This window comes from Micromys minutus (genome assembly GCF_963924665.1).
Source record: "Micromys minutus genome assembly, chromosome: 5".
Lineage (NCBI taxonomy): Eukaryota > Metazoa > Chordata > Mammalia > Rodentia > Muridae > Micromys > Micromys minutus.
In genome coordinates this window covers 86,370,782-86,388,419 of record NC_137974.1, presented here as the reverse complement: position 1 = coordinate 86,388,419, position 17,638 = coordinate 86,370,782, and the positions used below count along the sequence as shown (strand labels likewise).

Below are 17,638 nucleotides of genomic sequence, written 5' to 3'. Positions count from 1 at the left end.
GGAGGAAGCAGAGGCTTTATAAGGGAGCCCAGTGGGAGCGTTCTCAGACCTGAGTCATGTGCATGAAGGGCACAGAACCCCCTCCCTCTTTGTTCTTGAAGCACCTTAGCCATGATATAAACACCTTCGCTCCATATGCAACCCACTCATGATGGGCTCCTGGCCACAGACCAAAACCAGGGAGGTAGAGGGATTATGGACTGGACCCTCTAAAACTGTGAGCCAGAACCACAGCTTTCTCTTTATAAAGCTGATCAGCACTGGCATTTATTTAAGTATTAGAAACCTCACATAATGGATAAGAATTCAGAGAGCCTTTTAAATTTAAATTTAAAATTATGTGCCTCTGTGGGCACGTGCATGTGAATGCGCATGTCTGAGAAGGTCACAAGCGTCAGAGTCCCCTGGAGCTGTAGATGTGGGTAGTGAGCTTCCTGACATAGGTGTGGGAGCTGAACTTGGTGCCTCTATGCTACAGCTGACTAAACTCTCTAGCTCCTGACAGGCACTTCTTAAAACCATGTTTCTATTCATAACAAGTGCTACCAACATTAAGAAAATGCTTGACAAAGTTTTAGATACACAACGTCTTTAACAGCATGAGAAATCTGTTTCTGAATTGGTGCTATGGGTTTAGGTAAACACTAAACACACCCTAACACCCTGAAGGCAGCATTCAGAAGGTGTGTGTTCCAGGGAAAGTCTCCATTACAGCATCATGTGGGTTTGAGTAACAGCACCACATACGAAAGTGGCCTGTTTGCTGTGTTAAAACTGTCACTGAACATGATAAGTGTATTATGCCCATGGACCCAGAGTGAGCAAATCCGACCTGCTTTCAGTGGACTAGCCTCCTCTGAACGTAAATATTCCCTTTTGTGTCAACAAGCCCCAAATCACAATTGGGTAAAATAAAAGGTGCGGTGATTTTTATATTCTAAGTCTTAAATTTCAAAACTTTTGCACATTCCTTCATCTTATGCTAAGAATCCCATAGAGCTATTTTAAAGTGAAGAATTAAGATTAATATTATCCAGTTTGCTATATGAGAACTGTTGAGGTATTTACACTTTGATACCTGCAAAGGGAAATGAGGAACTAAAACTAGGAACCATACTGTGATATTCTGCTGTGAAACACTATACGTGAGAAAGAGGCTTTCCCATGCGTCCTTCCAGACACTGGATTTGAACTATTTTACATCTGGACACAGGATAACCATTCTTAGCTAATGTGACTATGTTTTAAGAGAAAAGGAATTGACAATATTTCAAATAAAGGAACTTGTATGTCCTTTTTACAAAACCAAGTGAGCTGTGGGATTTAGCTCAGTGGCAGGGCACTTGCTCGCAACAGAGGTCCTGGGCTCCATCCACAGTACAGTCCCACATGTAGGTCAAGGGAGTTGATATACTCATACATGCAAATGAATAAATTAATAAATAAAATTAATTATGCCAACAGAAGAACTGCAGGCTGCCAAGACTCTATCATCAACCACTGCCCACGTGCGACTAGAGATACGTACCCAGCACTAAAACTCTAGCGGCTGCCTCTTGGATGTAATAACCCAAAGCAGGTCATGGTCAAGGAAGGCCCTGTGGACACCGAGCTCTGTCCTTCTGTCTGTGTTAGCAGAATAGAGCTACTACTATAAAAAACAGTGGAAAGCTTTTCTGTAGTTTTTTATTGTATAAACAGTTTTTTTTTTTTTTCTCTTCCAAAATGGGGAGAAGGCGGAGAGGGTTGGATCCCTGTCAAACTCCCAATACATTCATTGTAAGGGTTATTAGATTTCAGGAATGGTGAGGAAGCTAACACTCTTGTTTAAGAAGTGGGCTTTCTGGATACTACTGATATCTCTTGGTTGCTAAGCTATGGACCCAGCATCAAAGCTAATGTCACTCTCCCACACACTCAGGGCCTTGTGGAGAAATGGCATTCGGAACAAGACTTCAGTACAGAGACAAACAGAAAGACAACATGACTAGAATTGCCTTCTTTGAACTCCATGTTGACCCTAACCAAGTCACTATGTCTTCTAGGATTATCTTCCATGAATTTTTCCCCAGTGATTATGATATAATTAGGAATCAAATAAGGAGTAAAATTACAGTGCCACAAGCAATCACACAGCAATAAGATGTGTCATTACACGGGGACATTTAGTAATTCAATGTGTGCTGTATTTGCTTGGGTCTCAAGCACACTTAAAATTTCAGGTAAAAAAAAATTAGGAACTGTGGATATAGCTTAGTCAGTAGAGTGTTTTGTTTTGTAGTACGCACAGCACACTGGGCTCCATGCCCACACTTTCTAAGTAATCACGTGGTACTGTACACCTGTGTTCCCAACACTCAGGAAGTGGAGGCAGATAGGAGGCCGTTCAAGATTATCCTTGGCTGCACAGAAAGTCCAAACCCAGACCCCAGCTCAGAATTCTTGTTTCCTCATTGTACTTTTTCCCCATCAAGTTACAAATCAGTACTTCTAAGGTTCCTTTTGCTAAAAGATCTATCTTTGGGTATGTGTGAATGTCTGTGTGCATGTCTGTGGGTGTCCAAGAAGGACGTGTTGGATCTACTGATGCTGGAGTAAGAGGCAGCTGTGAGATGCAGGGTGTGCTCGGTTAAATGTGGGCCTCTGCAAGGACCTCAATTACTTTTCTTCTAACATTTAACGTCATTTCTGCCAACACTATTTTTTTAGTTACTAGAACTGTCCTGCAATGCAGAAAAGGTAGTAACAATGCTGAGTTTCTCATTCTAAAACTCTACGTAGAATATGAACAGGCGGACCTAACAAAGTTCTGCACCCAGATAAAAAAAGAACAATAGGGTTTAACAAGTTTCTAAATTCAGAGGGATGCAGCCAGGTCTGTAGACAATGGCCATAGGAAACTGAAGCAGAACTCCAGCTTGGAGAGAAGATACGCTTCCCTCAAGATTCACAGAAACCCATTCTCTCTGAGAAACTCAATTTTTAAATAAATGCTGATAGTTTATTTGTATTATCTTGGGCAGATTTTCCAATCTCTTGGTGAATAACACATCTCTTAGTGAATAAAAATCAAGGTCCGAAAGAAGGGAAATTGGGAACATTGGCCTTAATTTCAGCACTGGGAGGCTGAGACAGACAGCCCACAAGGGTGATGCTGCTACACTGGGCCACACAGTGAGACCTTGTCTCAAACCCAAGAAATGGAGGGGGGGGGGGAGAGGAAAGAAAGGGGGCAGGAGTGAACTCACTTCTGTCTCTCTCTTGTTTGGTACTGCTGAGACTGGAAACCCAGGTTGAGAGCTGGGCCAGCGCTCCGAGTACTTGGATGGGACGCAAAGACAAAATCAACCAACCAAACAAATAACGCAAGACAATAATTTGGTAAAGATTCCTCTTGATGTAAATACTTGTCAGATCCAAATATTTAAATATTAACATAAAAATGAAATGATGCCAAAAAATGGACAAAAAAGCCTCCATTATATCTCATGTTTATGCCAACATTCTACACACACACATACATACATGCACATACACGCTCACACACACACACACATACATGCACACACACACGCTCACACAATCAAATTCACACACATACCTATGCTAAGTTGAGAGAGCAATTACAAAACTATCTCTCCTACATATTTCTTTGAAGAAACATATACTTAGTACATTTTCAAAATAAGTGACAATTCCCAACTACTACAAATGACATGGTTCTAAGTTACACTTCAAAGCTGGGTGCACTTTCAGATTTGAGTGTCGTCTTATTTGCCTCACTGTTTAGTGGCATATTTCACCTAAAAGGCACTGAAAATATTCCAACCACGCAAACTCCTCACCAATGTCCAGGCTCAGTTCGTCAAAGACGGAAGAGCTAACTATCCAAAGTCACCACACTTGGAAACTATGCGGCATTGAGCTGCAGGCCTTCAGACCTCTCAGAACTCCACATGCATTATGAGAATGTCTCCTTCCCACCCCCACCCCCAGACCAAACAGCAGCAAAAGCAACAGGCTTTGCTCCATAGGTGCCCCATGCTGGCTTGTGTGAGATTTACTCTCAGCTGAAGTTTGGCTTTCTTACTACGTGATTCCTGGGCTGTAAGTATCTACAAACCGACGGAAATAACAGGAGATGTGAAAAACGCAGCAATACTAAAAACAGATGTTAGGATAAAATTTCAGGGCCATTTATTTGTTCCTTTGGTTTTTAACATGCAATCTCTATGATTTTTTTAAGGGGGAGGTTCGGTTTTCTTTCTTTTTCTCTTTCTTTCTTACTTTCTTTCTTTTCTTCCTTCCTTCCTTCCCTCTCTCCTTCCTTTCTTTCTTTTCTTTTTTTCCTCTCTAAATGCCCAGACACATGGACCATTGGCAGAGATGAAGTATGAGATGGAAACCCGAGGGGGTGAAAGACGGAAATAAAGAAAAGCAAAGGGAAGGATGGACTAAAAGAAAAAAAATGTCTCAAGCCCTCTCTTCTTCCCTCGGTCTACAATCCTTCTTCCTCTCATTTTCTTCCATCCGGTCTCTCTGCACATGAAATGAAGTTCATGGTTGTGATTTACAGATGAAAGGGGATTAAGAAGAACGGTTGTCCTTAGGCACAAATGCTTTTGTGCCCAGGAGAATGACAGTCTGATTTTGCTGGTCACTAATTTTACTGAGAAGCATTTACCCCGGACTCCCTGGCTCGGGGTGGGGTAGCAGAATTGTGCTGTCAGTAAGTTTCTGACGAAGGACCAGCAAGGATTGTGAGCTGCACATCACAATGAACAACTTACCACATTTTTTTTTCTTGCGAAGGTATCACATTACTGTGAATTACTTCTGTGTTAGGTTTCTGAGAAATGATGGCCCAAGAGCTATTGCAGGATACCATGACCCCCTCCTCCCCAGAGCACCTGCTTTAACAGTCAAAAACCAACAGCAGGATCGGGTTACTGCGCATTCTTATTAACAAACTTACATGATTTCCTGTTGGAAAGTTTCAGAGGCTGAACTACTATTTCTGGTCTTCTCAGAGCCAGTCTCCTGGGGGAAGAAAAGGTCAATGTGCCTATCAACTTTCAGCCCAGGTTCAAGGTGAACACAGCACCAAAATATGAAATTCGTTAAGAATGACCTTGAAAAAAAAAACCTCAAGATAATCTCTTCATATTTACTAACTCCGCTCTTGTAAATTACCCCTCCATTCCTGAAAGGACTCGTCTCTTTTCCATCTTTCTCTGCAGCACACGCCCAGATATTAATGTGCAAGTGTCTGCTGGTTCCACAGCAGAGCCCCAAGAGGACCTGGTGCTGTCGTATTACTTTTGGTCATTATTCATAGACTTAGACAAAGCAGAGCTCCGGATCCAAACCCATGGGATGAGATATTCGCAGGCACGGTTTGAAGCTCATTTTTACGATAACTGTGCTACTGTGATATTCTGCAGGAAGTGGAAAGCCATTTGAAGAAAGGTCACTGTGCTGGGCTGGTGGCTCACCGTTCCTGGAAGTGCTTAGAGGGAATCAGGCCCGCTCTGGGGTTGGTGTCACCTTCATGCTTAGCCTGCCACCATGTGGCATCATCTTGGCTCATAATCTGAAGAATGTCACCCTTCCTGAAGGACAGACCTGCCTCTTTGCACGGAATCGCCTTGTCCTCCTTAGGATCATAGTCAAAGAGGGCTTTGAGAAATACCTGGGAGGGAAGGAGAAAATGGAGAGGTAAATGTGTCTGTCTGCACTCTTGCTACTTAGACTTAAGAAATGGTAGTTTTCAAAGGAGATATGTATTGGTTGAAAAAAATAACATTAAGTCACCCACCCAAACAATATTTTACAGACTCACCTTGCCTTCTTTAGAAGGTGTCTCCTCTTTGGTGCTGGGTATTATCTTAAATGTAATTGCTCCCTGGGACTGACTCTGGTATCAAGGATCAAAGAAAAGGTCAGTGCTGGAGGTAAGGAGAACACAGGACAGGTAGGGAGCTAAACACGCTAGGAATTTACAGTCTTGGCATTCTACTTAGAGGAAGCCAGAAAACTAAGTTTGTAGAAATTCTGGAAACACTAGAAAGCTCTAAAGCATGTCAAGTGAGCTCAAGATCACATTTGCACATTTACAACCTGTGCACTTAAGGTATCAGCACATCTACTACCATCCACGCTACGTCACATCAAAGCAGACACGGGCGCACAATAATGAATGAGGCTTGAACTGAGCGCAACAGGCGACGCCCAGATCAGATGACAAGAGGATGAGATGCTGGCACTAAAGCACGGGCACCCATAATTGGCAAATAAGACCCTGATGCCAGATACTGTCCTTTCCGTGGTTATGAGTATGAGTAACATTCATGTGGCAGCAATGTGTGCTAGAAAAGCAGCTGCGCACAGTCAGGTCTGTTTTATTCTGGTGGTAAACAGCGTGTACGACAAATCCACGGGAAGACGTAAAGGCAGACTGAATGTCTATTCCTGTTTAATTACACCCTGAGACACCTGCTGACTGCCTCAGACTCCCTGTTGGTGGACATCTTCAAAGACGCCTGTTGGAGGTGCTCAGTCATCTTTCTACTGCTAAAGGCTTGTCATTTTTGTGTAGAAAGAGGAGCCTCCTTCTTACCGCTAAACCCTGAACTTAAGACTGAACAATTCCTATGCTTAGAACAGCTTCATTCCAGTTTGATTGCGATGAGAGTGGGGCGGAAAGAGCAGCAGGCCAGACGCCATGTTCACACTGGCCAGAAACCCCATAGTTACTGTTACACATCCCACCCTCAAGACACAGCAGCAGGGCGTCACTGCCGCACACCTGCACTTTGGAAAGGAACACACTGACCGTCAACACGGAAGCACTCTGAGTATGTGGTCAGTCCTCTCAGTCTAACGGGCTGAATCCGAATCAGGCTGGGAAACCTAGACTCACAGAAAGGGGTTAACAGCTTACCAAAATCTGGATTATTTCCTCGGGCCTCTTATCTTCCACTGGGATCCCATTCACTTCCCTCAGCTCATCACCCACGTGAATAAGACCTGACAAATAAAACACCCAGTATGTGAGCAGAGCCACACAACAACCCTGTGACAAGTGACTTCAGCAACAAAAGGAGGCCTTCACACCTCACATGCTTCGATTCTGCATGTCTCTAATGACGGCTACGGCACAAGCAGGTAGCAGGACCTTGGTCTCCGTCTAGAGATGCTAATGATTAATACCTTAGGAAGTGATCATTTTTATTATTTACTGTTGTTACTTGGTGTGACTGTGTAGATGCCATGCGTATCATGTCGGCATGTATGTGCACAGACCAGTGGTCAAATCTGGCTTCGTAAACTTAAGAGGGAAACTACCTCGCTTATGAGACTGGATCTCCCACTGGCCTGGAACACACCAAGATCTAACTATGATTGTTGGCCCCTAGAACTCCCCAGAACTGGGGTGACACGTACATGCCACCATACTTGGATTTTAATGTGCATGTTGTTGATTAGACCTGGTTCTCATACTTGCACAACAAACATTTTTTCTAACTACAGCTATTCTCCCAGGACCTAAAATTTGTAAATTCATTTTTTTAATTGCATCACTAAGAAGCGTGTATTTTTCGTATCAGAAGGGGCAAATGGGTCATAATGTAACTTGGAGGTGAGGGCTCTGTCTCTGTGGTAGAAACACTTGACTAGAATGGCCAAGGTATTAGGTTTGTGGAGTTTTCACTGTGGAGAAAACTTTGGAAGACCACATAAGCTAAGACCACAGAGGGAGACAAGTCTACCATTTATTCTTACGGTATCTGCATTTCAACACTGTGAGGAACAACTTATTCTTGGTTCTGCTACATTGTTTCAAAGACTGTTGGCCACTTAATTACTCTCAGCACACACAGAGCCCATTCTTGTTCAGTGAGTAAAGACGTTCTCACCACTTCTGTCTGCAGCTCCCCCGCGCATGATTCGGGCCACAAGGATTGCTCCAGTCTGTTCATCTTTTTTAATGGTAGCACCCTTTCAAGTAAAAAAGAAAAAATGGTGGGAGAAGAAAAAAGGCATCTGTGGGAAGATTTGTGAACTGAATGGTAAGACAGAGGTATGGAATGACTCTTATCTGGAAAAACCAGAGACTACTACAAAAGGGAACATGTCAGACATGCGACTGTCCTCTGGACACTCCTTAGAATGTACAAAACTCAAGCTCCATGCCATGTAGTGCTTCAGGACAATTGTAGATCCCTAAGATCTTAAATCCCTTCCAACTCACGCAAACCATTTTTATCTTTAAACCATCCATCTTAGATTGCTTCACTTTTGGAATACATGCTCATTTCATTTGTCCTTATAACATGTCCCGTGACAGGAGGCTGGAGAGGTGACTCAGTGGTGAAAAGTATGGGGCACTATTACAGAAGACCCAGGTTCAATTCCCAGCACCTCTGTGGTGGTTCACGACCAGCTATACCTCCAATCGCAGAAGATCAATGCACCAAGCACACATGTGACAGAGACATACATCATGAAAACAAACTACCCAAAGGGACAGCTTGTTTCGTTTGTTTTCCCTGAGATCCATAGCAGAGTCCACGCAGGGCTCTGGGAATTAGGACACGACTTCTGTGGGTGCAAATAGGGCTTTATTCCACCAGCCACAGGTCCCTTGCTGAGGTTTAACACCACAGGGATTCTAATGCCAAAATAAACAGTTCTATTTATACTGTCAAATGTTAGATGCCAGGTTAACTTCTCTTCATTATTTTAAAATAAATTAGCTTTCCAGAATAGCCCAAAGCAGCACTTTCAACTGCATTATTTAATTTCCAATCAGGCATACTTGGCTACATGCTAAATTTTCTCTTACACACGTCAGTAGATTATATTTCAAGGTTATTACTATTAAAAAGCAATAGAATGCCTATTAGTTTATTTGGATTTTTCCTAGTTATTTTAAGTCTTATCTTCTGGATGTAGATGTCGCGTTAATTTCTAAGGTGTAGTGACCCCAGAAGAAGCATATCTTAAAGAGAAGTATAATGCTGTGATTCGGCTCCCTTAGAGACACTCCCATGTCTGAAGACGAGACGCAGACCAGTCTCACCAGGGGCTCTCTGCTTTTCACCAGGCGGATGATCTTCACAGAGTCTTCTTCATCATCAATATCGTCAGGCACAGGAGGCAGGACAGGGTCATAGCTCTTTTGAGCCACCGTGTCATGTACTGACAGCAAAGCCTGTAAAACCAAAGGTCCATAAAGAACTCATCAGCGATGCAACCGTAAATACGCACAAACAAAGACAAACCAGCATTGTGCCGCTGGCGTGTTAACTGTAAAGAAGCCTTTAGCAGCAGAGCGTCTTCGGCTCGGGCGTGGGGGCGGGGCAGGCTGCTCCGTTGGACCTGCCCCTCCACTTCCAGTACCACTGACATATGGCATCAATCTACATGGCATGTTTTCCTAACCAGTACATTCTCTAGTGATGTCTTTAGGGTAACAGCTGGGGCAAAGGTCATGGGTATCGTTTTTGGAAGAAAGGAAGACACAGACACGCTGCCAATGAGCCAACAGAGACTCCAGGTGCTGCCCATGTCCTCTTTAACATTTAAAACATTTTTGTATATAACTGTGTAACACACATGCATGTATGTACATTTATGTATACATATGTGAGCACACTGTGTGCATGTGGAGGCCTGAGGTTACTATCAGGCGTCTTCCTTGATCCCTGTCCACTGTATCTGTGGAGGGAGGGCTTTTCCCTGAACCCAGAGATGAGCGATGCTTCTGCTAGTCTGCCCAGCAGCTTCTTGGGTGGTCTCTTCTGTGCCTTTCTTGTGTTGGGATTATAGGTTGCTGCCGCACCCTTTTATAACATGTTTTAATCTAAACTCTGGTCCTCATATGACACTGAGACATACGGGTGTTTTATACATTTTTACTTTTCCCCCTGCGCTGTGGATGGAACACAGTGCTTGTTCAGTGTCTATGAAGTCTGAACACTGTGTAAACCAAGGGTGGTGGCCTATGTCTATAATCTCAGCACCCAGGAGGCAGGGGCATCTTCCATATATAATGTGTTTATACACACTATTCCGTCATATGCATATGCCTGTGCATGTGTGTTTGTACACTTCTATTCTCCTATCAACACAGCACTGGCCAATGCCGTTATTCACTGGTTTCTGACTTTTCTGTGTACTGGGTACATAAAAGTATTTTGTAACACCATCTCATATAGATCAACGAGGGGAGAAAATGCGACAAACTCCACATGTCCTGTTTCCGATTAATGCATTCGAGAGGTCTCGCTGCATTACCAAACCCCAGCTCGAGTCCTAGAGGTCATGCTCTCCTCTTCCCTGCAGTCAGAACATCCAGTCCACAGCTTCTTAAACATACTTTCCAAATACGTTCAGAGCTGATTTCCATCTTTCTAATCCAACTCAGAGATGGGCAAACTACACCACCCGTTTCTGTGAAGTCTGGTGGAAGCCATCACACTACTGAGTTCACGCACTTTCTATGGCTTCTGTCATGGCACAACACCAAGGGGGGGTGCAAAGGGACAGTCTACCTCGCACTGCCATGCCTCTATCACCTCCTTCTTTCTTCATCTTAAATAATTCCTTTTCATGGAGGCCTGGCGAAAATCGTCCACTACAGAAGGACACTCCTTGGCTTATTAAAAAGTGTGCTTTTATTATTTTACCTTTATCTTTGTCTGTTTGTGTGTGTAGTGAGTGCATGTACAGACATATACACTACAACACACATGTGGAACTTAGGACATCTGCTGTCGGCCATGGCCCTTCACTGTGCTGGAGAGAGACTTGTTCTCTGGTGGGTGTGCATGCCAATCTAGCTGGCCACCAGCTTCTGAATGCTTCTGTCTGCAACACACTACCATGCCTGGTTTTACAAGGGCTCTCGGGGTGTAAGCATTTAAACACCAAGTTATATCCCCAGCCCCATTCCTGTGTTTTGTGACCTCAGCACTGTATTTGCCTACACACACATTAGAAATGCATAACTGTACATGTATTATATTTGATATTTTGTACGATCCCATTGTTGATATCAGCTGTCATGAAATCAGAAGCTCTGGGATGGCAAAATAGTACTGATTTTTAAGTTAAACGATTTCAATAACTCTAACATGTGCACCAACTGTCCCTTGCATCTCGGAGGGTTGAGTCCAAGAGCCACACTCATATCAAAGTCCTCGGAGGCTCAGTCCCTACATAAGAGTCTGAGATATGCACAAGCTTACGTGCATCTTTCACGTGCTCTAAAACACCCCAGACTCCTTTCACTCAACACAGTGGAATCACCATGGGAATGGCTGTTGTACTGCACTATTCTGTAGACGGTGACAAGAAAATAATTTCTCTATGTGTGCAGTACATGCTCAACATTTTTCAAACATAGTCAACCAGGGCTTGGCAGAATGTTCCTCTACAACTTTGACTTAAATAACTTTCTTCCCCTCCCTCCTTCCCTCCCTCCCTCCTCCTCCCTCCCTCTCTCCTCCCTCCCTCTCTCCCTGCCTCTCTCCTTTCAAGAGCTTCAAATATTTTATTTAGCAACAAGAGAAAAGATGAAAACAACCTGCAATAACCTCTGCAGTTTGCACAGAGCAAGAACAGCTCCTGGTCTTTAGTGTAGGGGAATCTTCATGATTGGGAGGGCTACCTGGAATATGGCACTGTTATAAATAAATCCAAATGTAAAAGGCTGTAACTGAACAAAATGTGAGAGTAAACCTCAGAGGGCCAGAACTCACCACAGTGACTTAATGACAGAAAAAGAATCACAGCTATTGTCTATAAGGGCACTGCTATACTCAAAATCAAACACACATGACTATAGGTCAATCAAAATTTACCAGGCATGCCAAAGAAGGCATTGCTGATAGGGATGAAAAAAATAAAGCAACAGAACAAAATTCTGAAATTACTCAGAGGTATAAGTAGCTAAAAACGAGTCAAAGTGTTCTATTGCTATGAAGAGACACTATGAACAAGGTAACTTTTTCTTTTTCTTTCTTTCTTTCTTTCTTTCTTTCTTTTCTTTCCTTCCTTCTTTCTTCCTTCCTTCCTTTTTTACTTTTCTGATGTTTTTATTGGATATTTTTTAAATTGACATTTCAAATGTCCAAGGTAACTCTTATAAAGGCAAACATTTAATGCTGCTGGCTTATAGTTACAGAGGTTCAGTCCATTATCATCATGGTGAGAAGCAAGTGCAGGCTGACTTGGTGCTGTAAGAACCATAATGATCCAACTGCAGCTAGGAAGAAACTGTCTTCCACAAACAGCCAGGAGGGAGTCCCTTCCACATTGAATGGAGCTTGAGCCTAGGAGCCCTCAAAGCTGACTACACAGTGGCCACTTCCTCCAAACAAGGCAACATCTATTCCTACAAGGCCACATGTCCTAATAGTGCCACTTCCCATGGGCCAAGCATACTCAAATCACCACATGTATTAAAAGCTATTACTTCAGGCTAGGGAGATGGCTCAGTAGGTAAAATTAAGCTTGATAACCTTGGGATTCCCAGAGCCCACATGAAAACCAGATGAGGTAGTGACTATCTAATCCCCATAAGTCCCAGGAGAGACACGAAGTAAAGACAGTAGAATCACTGAGATGTTTATGAGTTTGCTAGCCTGGTGCATGCTGTGAATCATCAGAAAGAGCAAGACTCCACCTCAAAACAAGGTTAAAGGTATAAAACAGCAGCTGAAAGTTGTGCTCTAACCTCCATATGATGTGGGGAAGGACACACACACACACACACACACACACACAGCACCACCATACACAAATATACCATAGTTACATAAAGAGAAAGTAATTCTGCAGAAGATAAAGTGATATAAACTATCCAAAATGAAGCAATAATAAACATATATTAAGGGAGGGACTAAAGAGATGGCTCAGCAGTTAAGAGTATGGGTTGTTCTTCCAGAGGACCTAGGTTTAATTTCCAGTACCTGCTTGATGACTCACAACTGTCTGTGACTCCAGTCCTAGGGCATTCGGCCCTCAGGACCACCAGAGCACATGGTACACATATACGCAGACAAAACACCCATATAAAAAATAGAATAATAGGCAAATGTGGAATATTAAATAGCCTAAAATAGGTACTTAGGCTCTCTGAAGAAGTATGACTATTTTTCAGAAAATATGAAAAAAAATTCCAACTTTAGTGAAAAAATAAGAAACATGTTCATGCTCAAGTACCTGATTAAATGTAAACAAACATTAAACAAAACTGCTTAAAATATGAGAAAATACTAAAATATAAAAAAACAAACACCAAAAAACCCAGAAAAAATCCCCAGCATATTACACATAAAAGAGTGAAGATGAAAATGACTTCCATCAGCCATAAAATAATGCACAGAACAACAGTGTAACACATTTAAAATACCTGAAAAGAATACTGTGAAGCTAGCATTCTATACCCAGCAAAAATATCTCTCGGCAGAGAAGACTTTCAATAAGATGGGAGTTTTTCCTGAATCAGCAGCAAACCTCCTTTGGAAAAAGCAAATGCTCTACCCAGAGCAGTAAAGGGTCAGCAATGACATGCTCACAACTCAATGTCAACCACATCCTGCACTGAGAACAACAGATGGCTAATTATGTTTAAATAATAGTTACAATATGATGGGTAATATTAACAACACCAGCCACTTATTGGGGAGGGGTGGACTTATTTCCATGTCTAAATTCAAACAGAAGTTTATAGATTTCAAGTTCATGATGCTTACCAGCTTTGCCTTAGAAATATTGTTGCTTAGCAACATTTTGTACTTTGGACAATAAGAAAGCATTTGGCATTCCATTTTCCTGCTTTCACTGAGGTGATTTTATTCTTCAACATAAAGATTTTCCTCTCAAAATGCAGAACTTAAATAATTAAATTGTGTTTCCATGTGCCATGACCACCGATCACATCTGATGGGTTTGCCTGTTGCTCAGAAGCATCCACAGGAAATTGAACACCAGACTTGTAATTTGCTACTGCCGTGGACCCCTGGAGTCAGGTCCATGTCTGAGTGTCTATCAGGTGCACAGAATTAAATGCCTGTTCATCAGGAAGAACAGATCCAGAAGGACACCCAACTTTTCCTACAGCTTCCTTTAATGAAGCTTCATCTATTCTTCATGCTTAGGCTGTTGAGTCATTCCTGGTAAGTAAATGTTCTGGAAAACTAAAACACATCTTTATTTTTTTTTATTTTAGTTTTTTTTTTTTTTTAATCTGCCCAATTTCCCCTGACACCCTAAATTACAATACCATGTTCTATGGTGGGTATCACATTACCGCTTTACCAAAATGAGCACGGGGATGATGCAGGCTAATTTGCTTTTACTGGAGCCGTGTGTGCACGCTCATCCATAAGCAAAGCAGATAACACTGCGCATGATCTTTATTGTTTTCCACAGTCCTCAAGTAAAGTTCATGCTGCAGAAGAACAAACTATTCCCTCATTATGGAAAGCTCACAGCCATGGGATATAGGAGAAAGAGTGAGAAGCTTAATTATATGAGCATGATTTACAAGAATGTAAAGGAGCTGGGGGATGGGCTTCATGGACACAGGCTGTGCAAGTACGAGGACCCATTGTGATTCCTGAGAACCCAAGCAAACTGGACAGGTGGGTGCTTAATACAGCACTCCAATGGCAAGGTGCAAAGTAAATCAGAAGTCAGTTAGCATGCTCTACAAAGCCCTGAGATTATGCTGACCTTTATAGACATGAACATGCATATACAAGTGTGTGCGCACACACACACATACACACACACAAAGAGAAGACTTACAAAAGTAGTATAAAAGAATAAAAATTTCCAACACTCAATAATTTTCATTGACTCTGAATTACTTGAAATTCTCCACGCTGCAAACAATGCTGGAGACAGAGCTGAGCAACTAACATACTTCTATCTGTAACATACTTCTACCTATGACATACTTCTATCTGTAACATACTTCTACCTATGACGTACTTGTACCTATGACGTTCTTCTACCTATGACGTACTTCTATCTATAACATACTTGTACCTATGACGTACTTCTACCTATGATGGACTTCTACCTATTACATACTTCTACCTATGACGTACTTCTACCTATGACGTACTTGTACCTATGACGTACTTCTACCTATGACGGACTTCTACCTATGACGTACTTGTACCTATGACGTACTTCTACCTATGACGGACTTGTACCTATGACGTACTTCTACCTATGACGTACCTCTACCTATGACGGACTTGTACCTATGACGTACTTCTACCTATGTTGTACTTCTATGATGCTCTTCTATCTATGATGTATTTCTATCTATAACATCTATCTTATGAAGAATAAATATCTAAGTATTAACATAATGTATTCACGATGTTTTAAAAACTGTGTTCGTGCACATGCTTGTGAGAACACTTTTCTATTTTGTGAAATTATAACTAACATTTCTCTCCACCCCCCTGCACACACATACACACACACACACGTGTGTGTGTGTGTGTGTGTGTGTGTGTATCTGTTTTTAGATATCAACCCCCAACCTCAAAGACACTAGGCAAATACTCTTCTACTGAACTACACCTCTAACCCCACTAATATTTCTGTGGTCCGTTTTATACACCTTGAATCTATTTAGAATCCATTGTAATATGGATTTTTCTTACTTTTTGCCTCTGGTTATGCATTGGTCCCAACAATATGTACTAAGTTATGCCTTGAACATGACCCGTGGCCACCTCGACCCGGCCACAGGCATGTTCCTTGTGTCTTTCCCACAATCTCTCGGTTGGTTCTCCTCAGTAGGGCTTTTTTGGTCGCACTGTGCTGCTTAGGAGGAGGGTGCCTGTCACTTTTCTACTTAAATCCTTGTCGCTGACTTCCCCTGCACTCAGAATGAAATCCAAATTTCTTAAAGCTAGGGCGGTCTTACCGTTCATCTCCTTGACAGAGGAGCCATCCACGGTAAGTAAAAGAAACACTCCTGACAACAGCACGAGCATCGCAGGCCACACAGGGCAAGCTCAGCTCCGTGATTTACAGCCACTTAGGTGAGATTTCACATGCTCTTCAACTTTACCTAAAGCATTTACTCCTCACCCTCCGCCCCCAACCTACTATGGTCATCTCTGCCTCCTCTGTCCACCTCACACCCAAAGCCACTTCCTCGGTGATTTATTCCATTTTACTGCCTCCAAGCCAAACTGGCATTTCCTACTGCCTTCATTACACACACAGATCCTCTACAATTCATATCTAGAGTCTGGCACAAAACAGGCATTGAATACACATCTAAGAAAGACTAGGTGAAGATCTATCTCATTTTGTTTGCAAGTTATTAAATATAAGCTATAAACCCCCAAAGATGGCAGACCTAAGAGGTCTAAATAATGTTATTCTATAGTGACCGTGCATATTTGATTGAATAAATCTTTAAGTGTTTAGGGGGAAAAATCCTTGGTGTGTCTGGAATACATCTTAGGCCTCTCCTCAGTACTGTCAATGAAGTAATTCCAACAGAACAGCAGTCTAAAGTTAAGTAATTTCCCTTATCCACTAAAATTGTAAGAAGTGTTTACACTGCTTCAGAATTGCAAATACAGATACCACATTCTATTATCTCCCAGCCCAAGATCTTAGAACTGAGGGGTTCATTCTCAGAAACCTAAAATTGTTTTAAAGATAACCTTTTAAAAAGGATTATCCATAAAAGTAACATTCAAGAGGAGGTAACTATGTAAATTCCTTCAAGGCCAATGTCAAATACCAAGACAAGGAAAGAAAGCTACTGTCACAAGGCTCGCCGAAATGCTGTCTGGCTCCCATTTACTCTCCATGTGCACTTCTTGAGCATGCCACTTTCATGCTAACCTTGCATCCAGGGTTTGGTCATGCTGCCACATAAACATCAAAACGAGACAGACCATCCACTAACCTACTTTCCACATGATGAAGTTTAACGATTCAATCACAATAAAGCTTTATCTAATTGATACCACAATGCCATTGGAAAGACTTGGCTCTTAAAACAAATGCCATTTTCTAGCCAGAACGATGTCTGTATTGTTAGCCAATTGCCCTTCAAACACTATTGGATAGAATAGCAAAATATTTTATTTTTCTTTTTCATCTGAAACACTGCTTTCAACTTGGTCCTTTCGAACCGAACAATAGTCTTGTGAAGGAATGCAGCTGGCTTCTTGCAGTTCACCTCGCCCTGCCTGGCTGATGACAGTAACAGTACGAAACCAAATGAAGCAATCTTCAGAGCACTGTCTGATGTCAAGCCACATTTTCTGCAGTCTTTCCCTGCGTCAGAATTAAAATGTAACCTCCTCAACCATTACGAATCATTAACCTCAGGACGCCACTTATAGTCCACTCACTCCTTACAGGCATGAGCTCACACATTTCCCCAGGGGTATTTTACTTCCACTCTGATTCATCACCATCTTTTTTAAATGTAAATTTGAGAGTGGATACAGCATGGCCCCCAAACGACATTTCTCCCAGAGGGTAAAAATCAGGTTTTTCACCTTGGGGGAGTGGACAGTGGGCAATCAATGTGATCAAAATACATCTTATGAAATTTTCAAGGAATCAAATA

The 17,638-nt window shown here is 42.2% G+C and overlaps 1 protein-coding gene across 2 annotated transcripts in view; it reads right to left on the bottom strand.

Annotated features, from left to right (window-relative positions):
• Positions 1 to 17,638, bottom strand: part of MPP7 (MAGUK p55 scaffold protein 7) — a 214,676-nt gene that overhangs the window by 46,172 nt on the left and 150,866 nt on the right. For both annotated transcript variants that reach the window (XM_080916754.1, XM_080916753.1), the window contains exons 6-11: positions 9,086 to 9,217; positions 7,920 to 8,001; positions 6,944 to 7,029; positions 5,843 to 5,917; positions 5,496 to 5,692; positions 4,976 to 5,040 (exon numbers count right to left, since the gene is read on the bottom strand). In XM_080916754.1, coding sequence (XP_080772880.1) covers positions 4,976 to 5,040; positions 5,496 to 5,692; positions 5,843 to 5,917; positions 6,944 to 7,029; positions 7,920 to 8,001; positions 9,086 to 9,217 — 637 coding nt within the window. The remainder of the gene's footprint in view (positions 1 to 4,975; positions 5,041 to 5,495; positions 5,693 to 5,842; positions 5,918 to 6,943; positions 7,030 to 7,919; positions 8,002 to 9,085; positions 9,218 to 17,638) is intronic.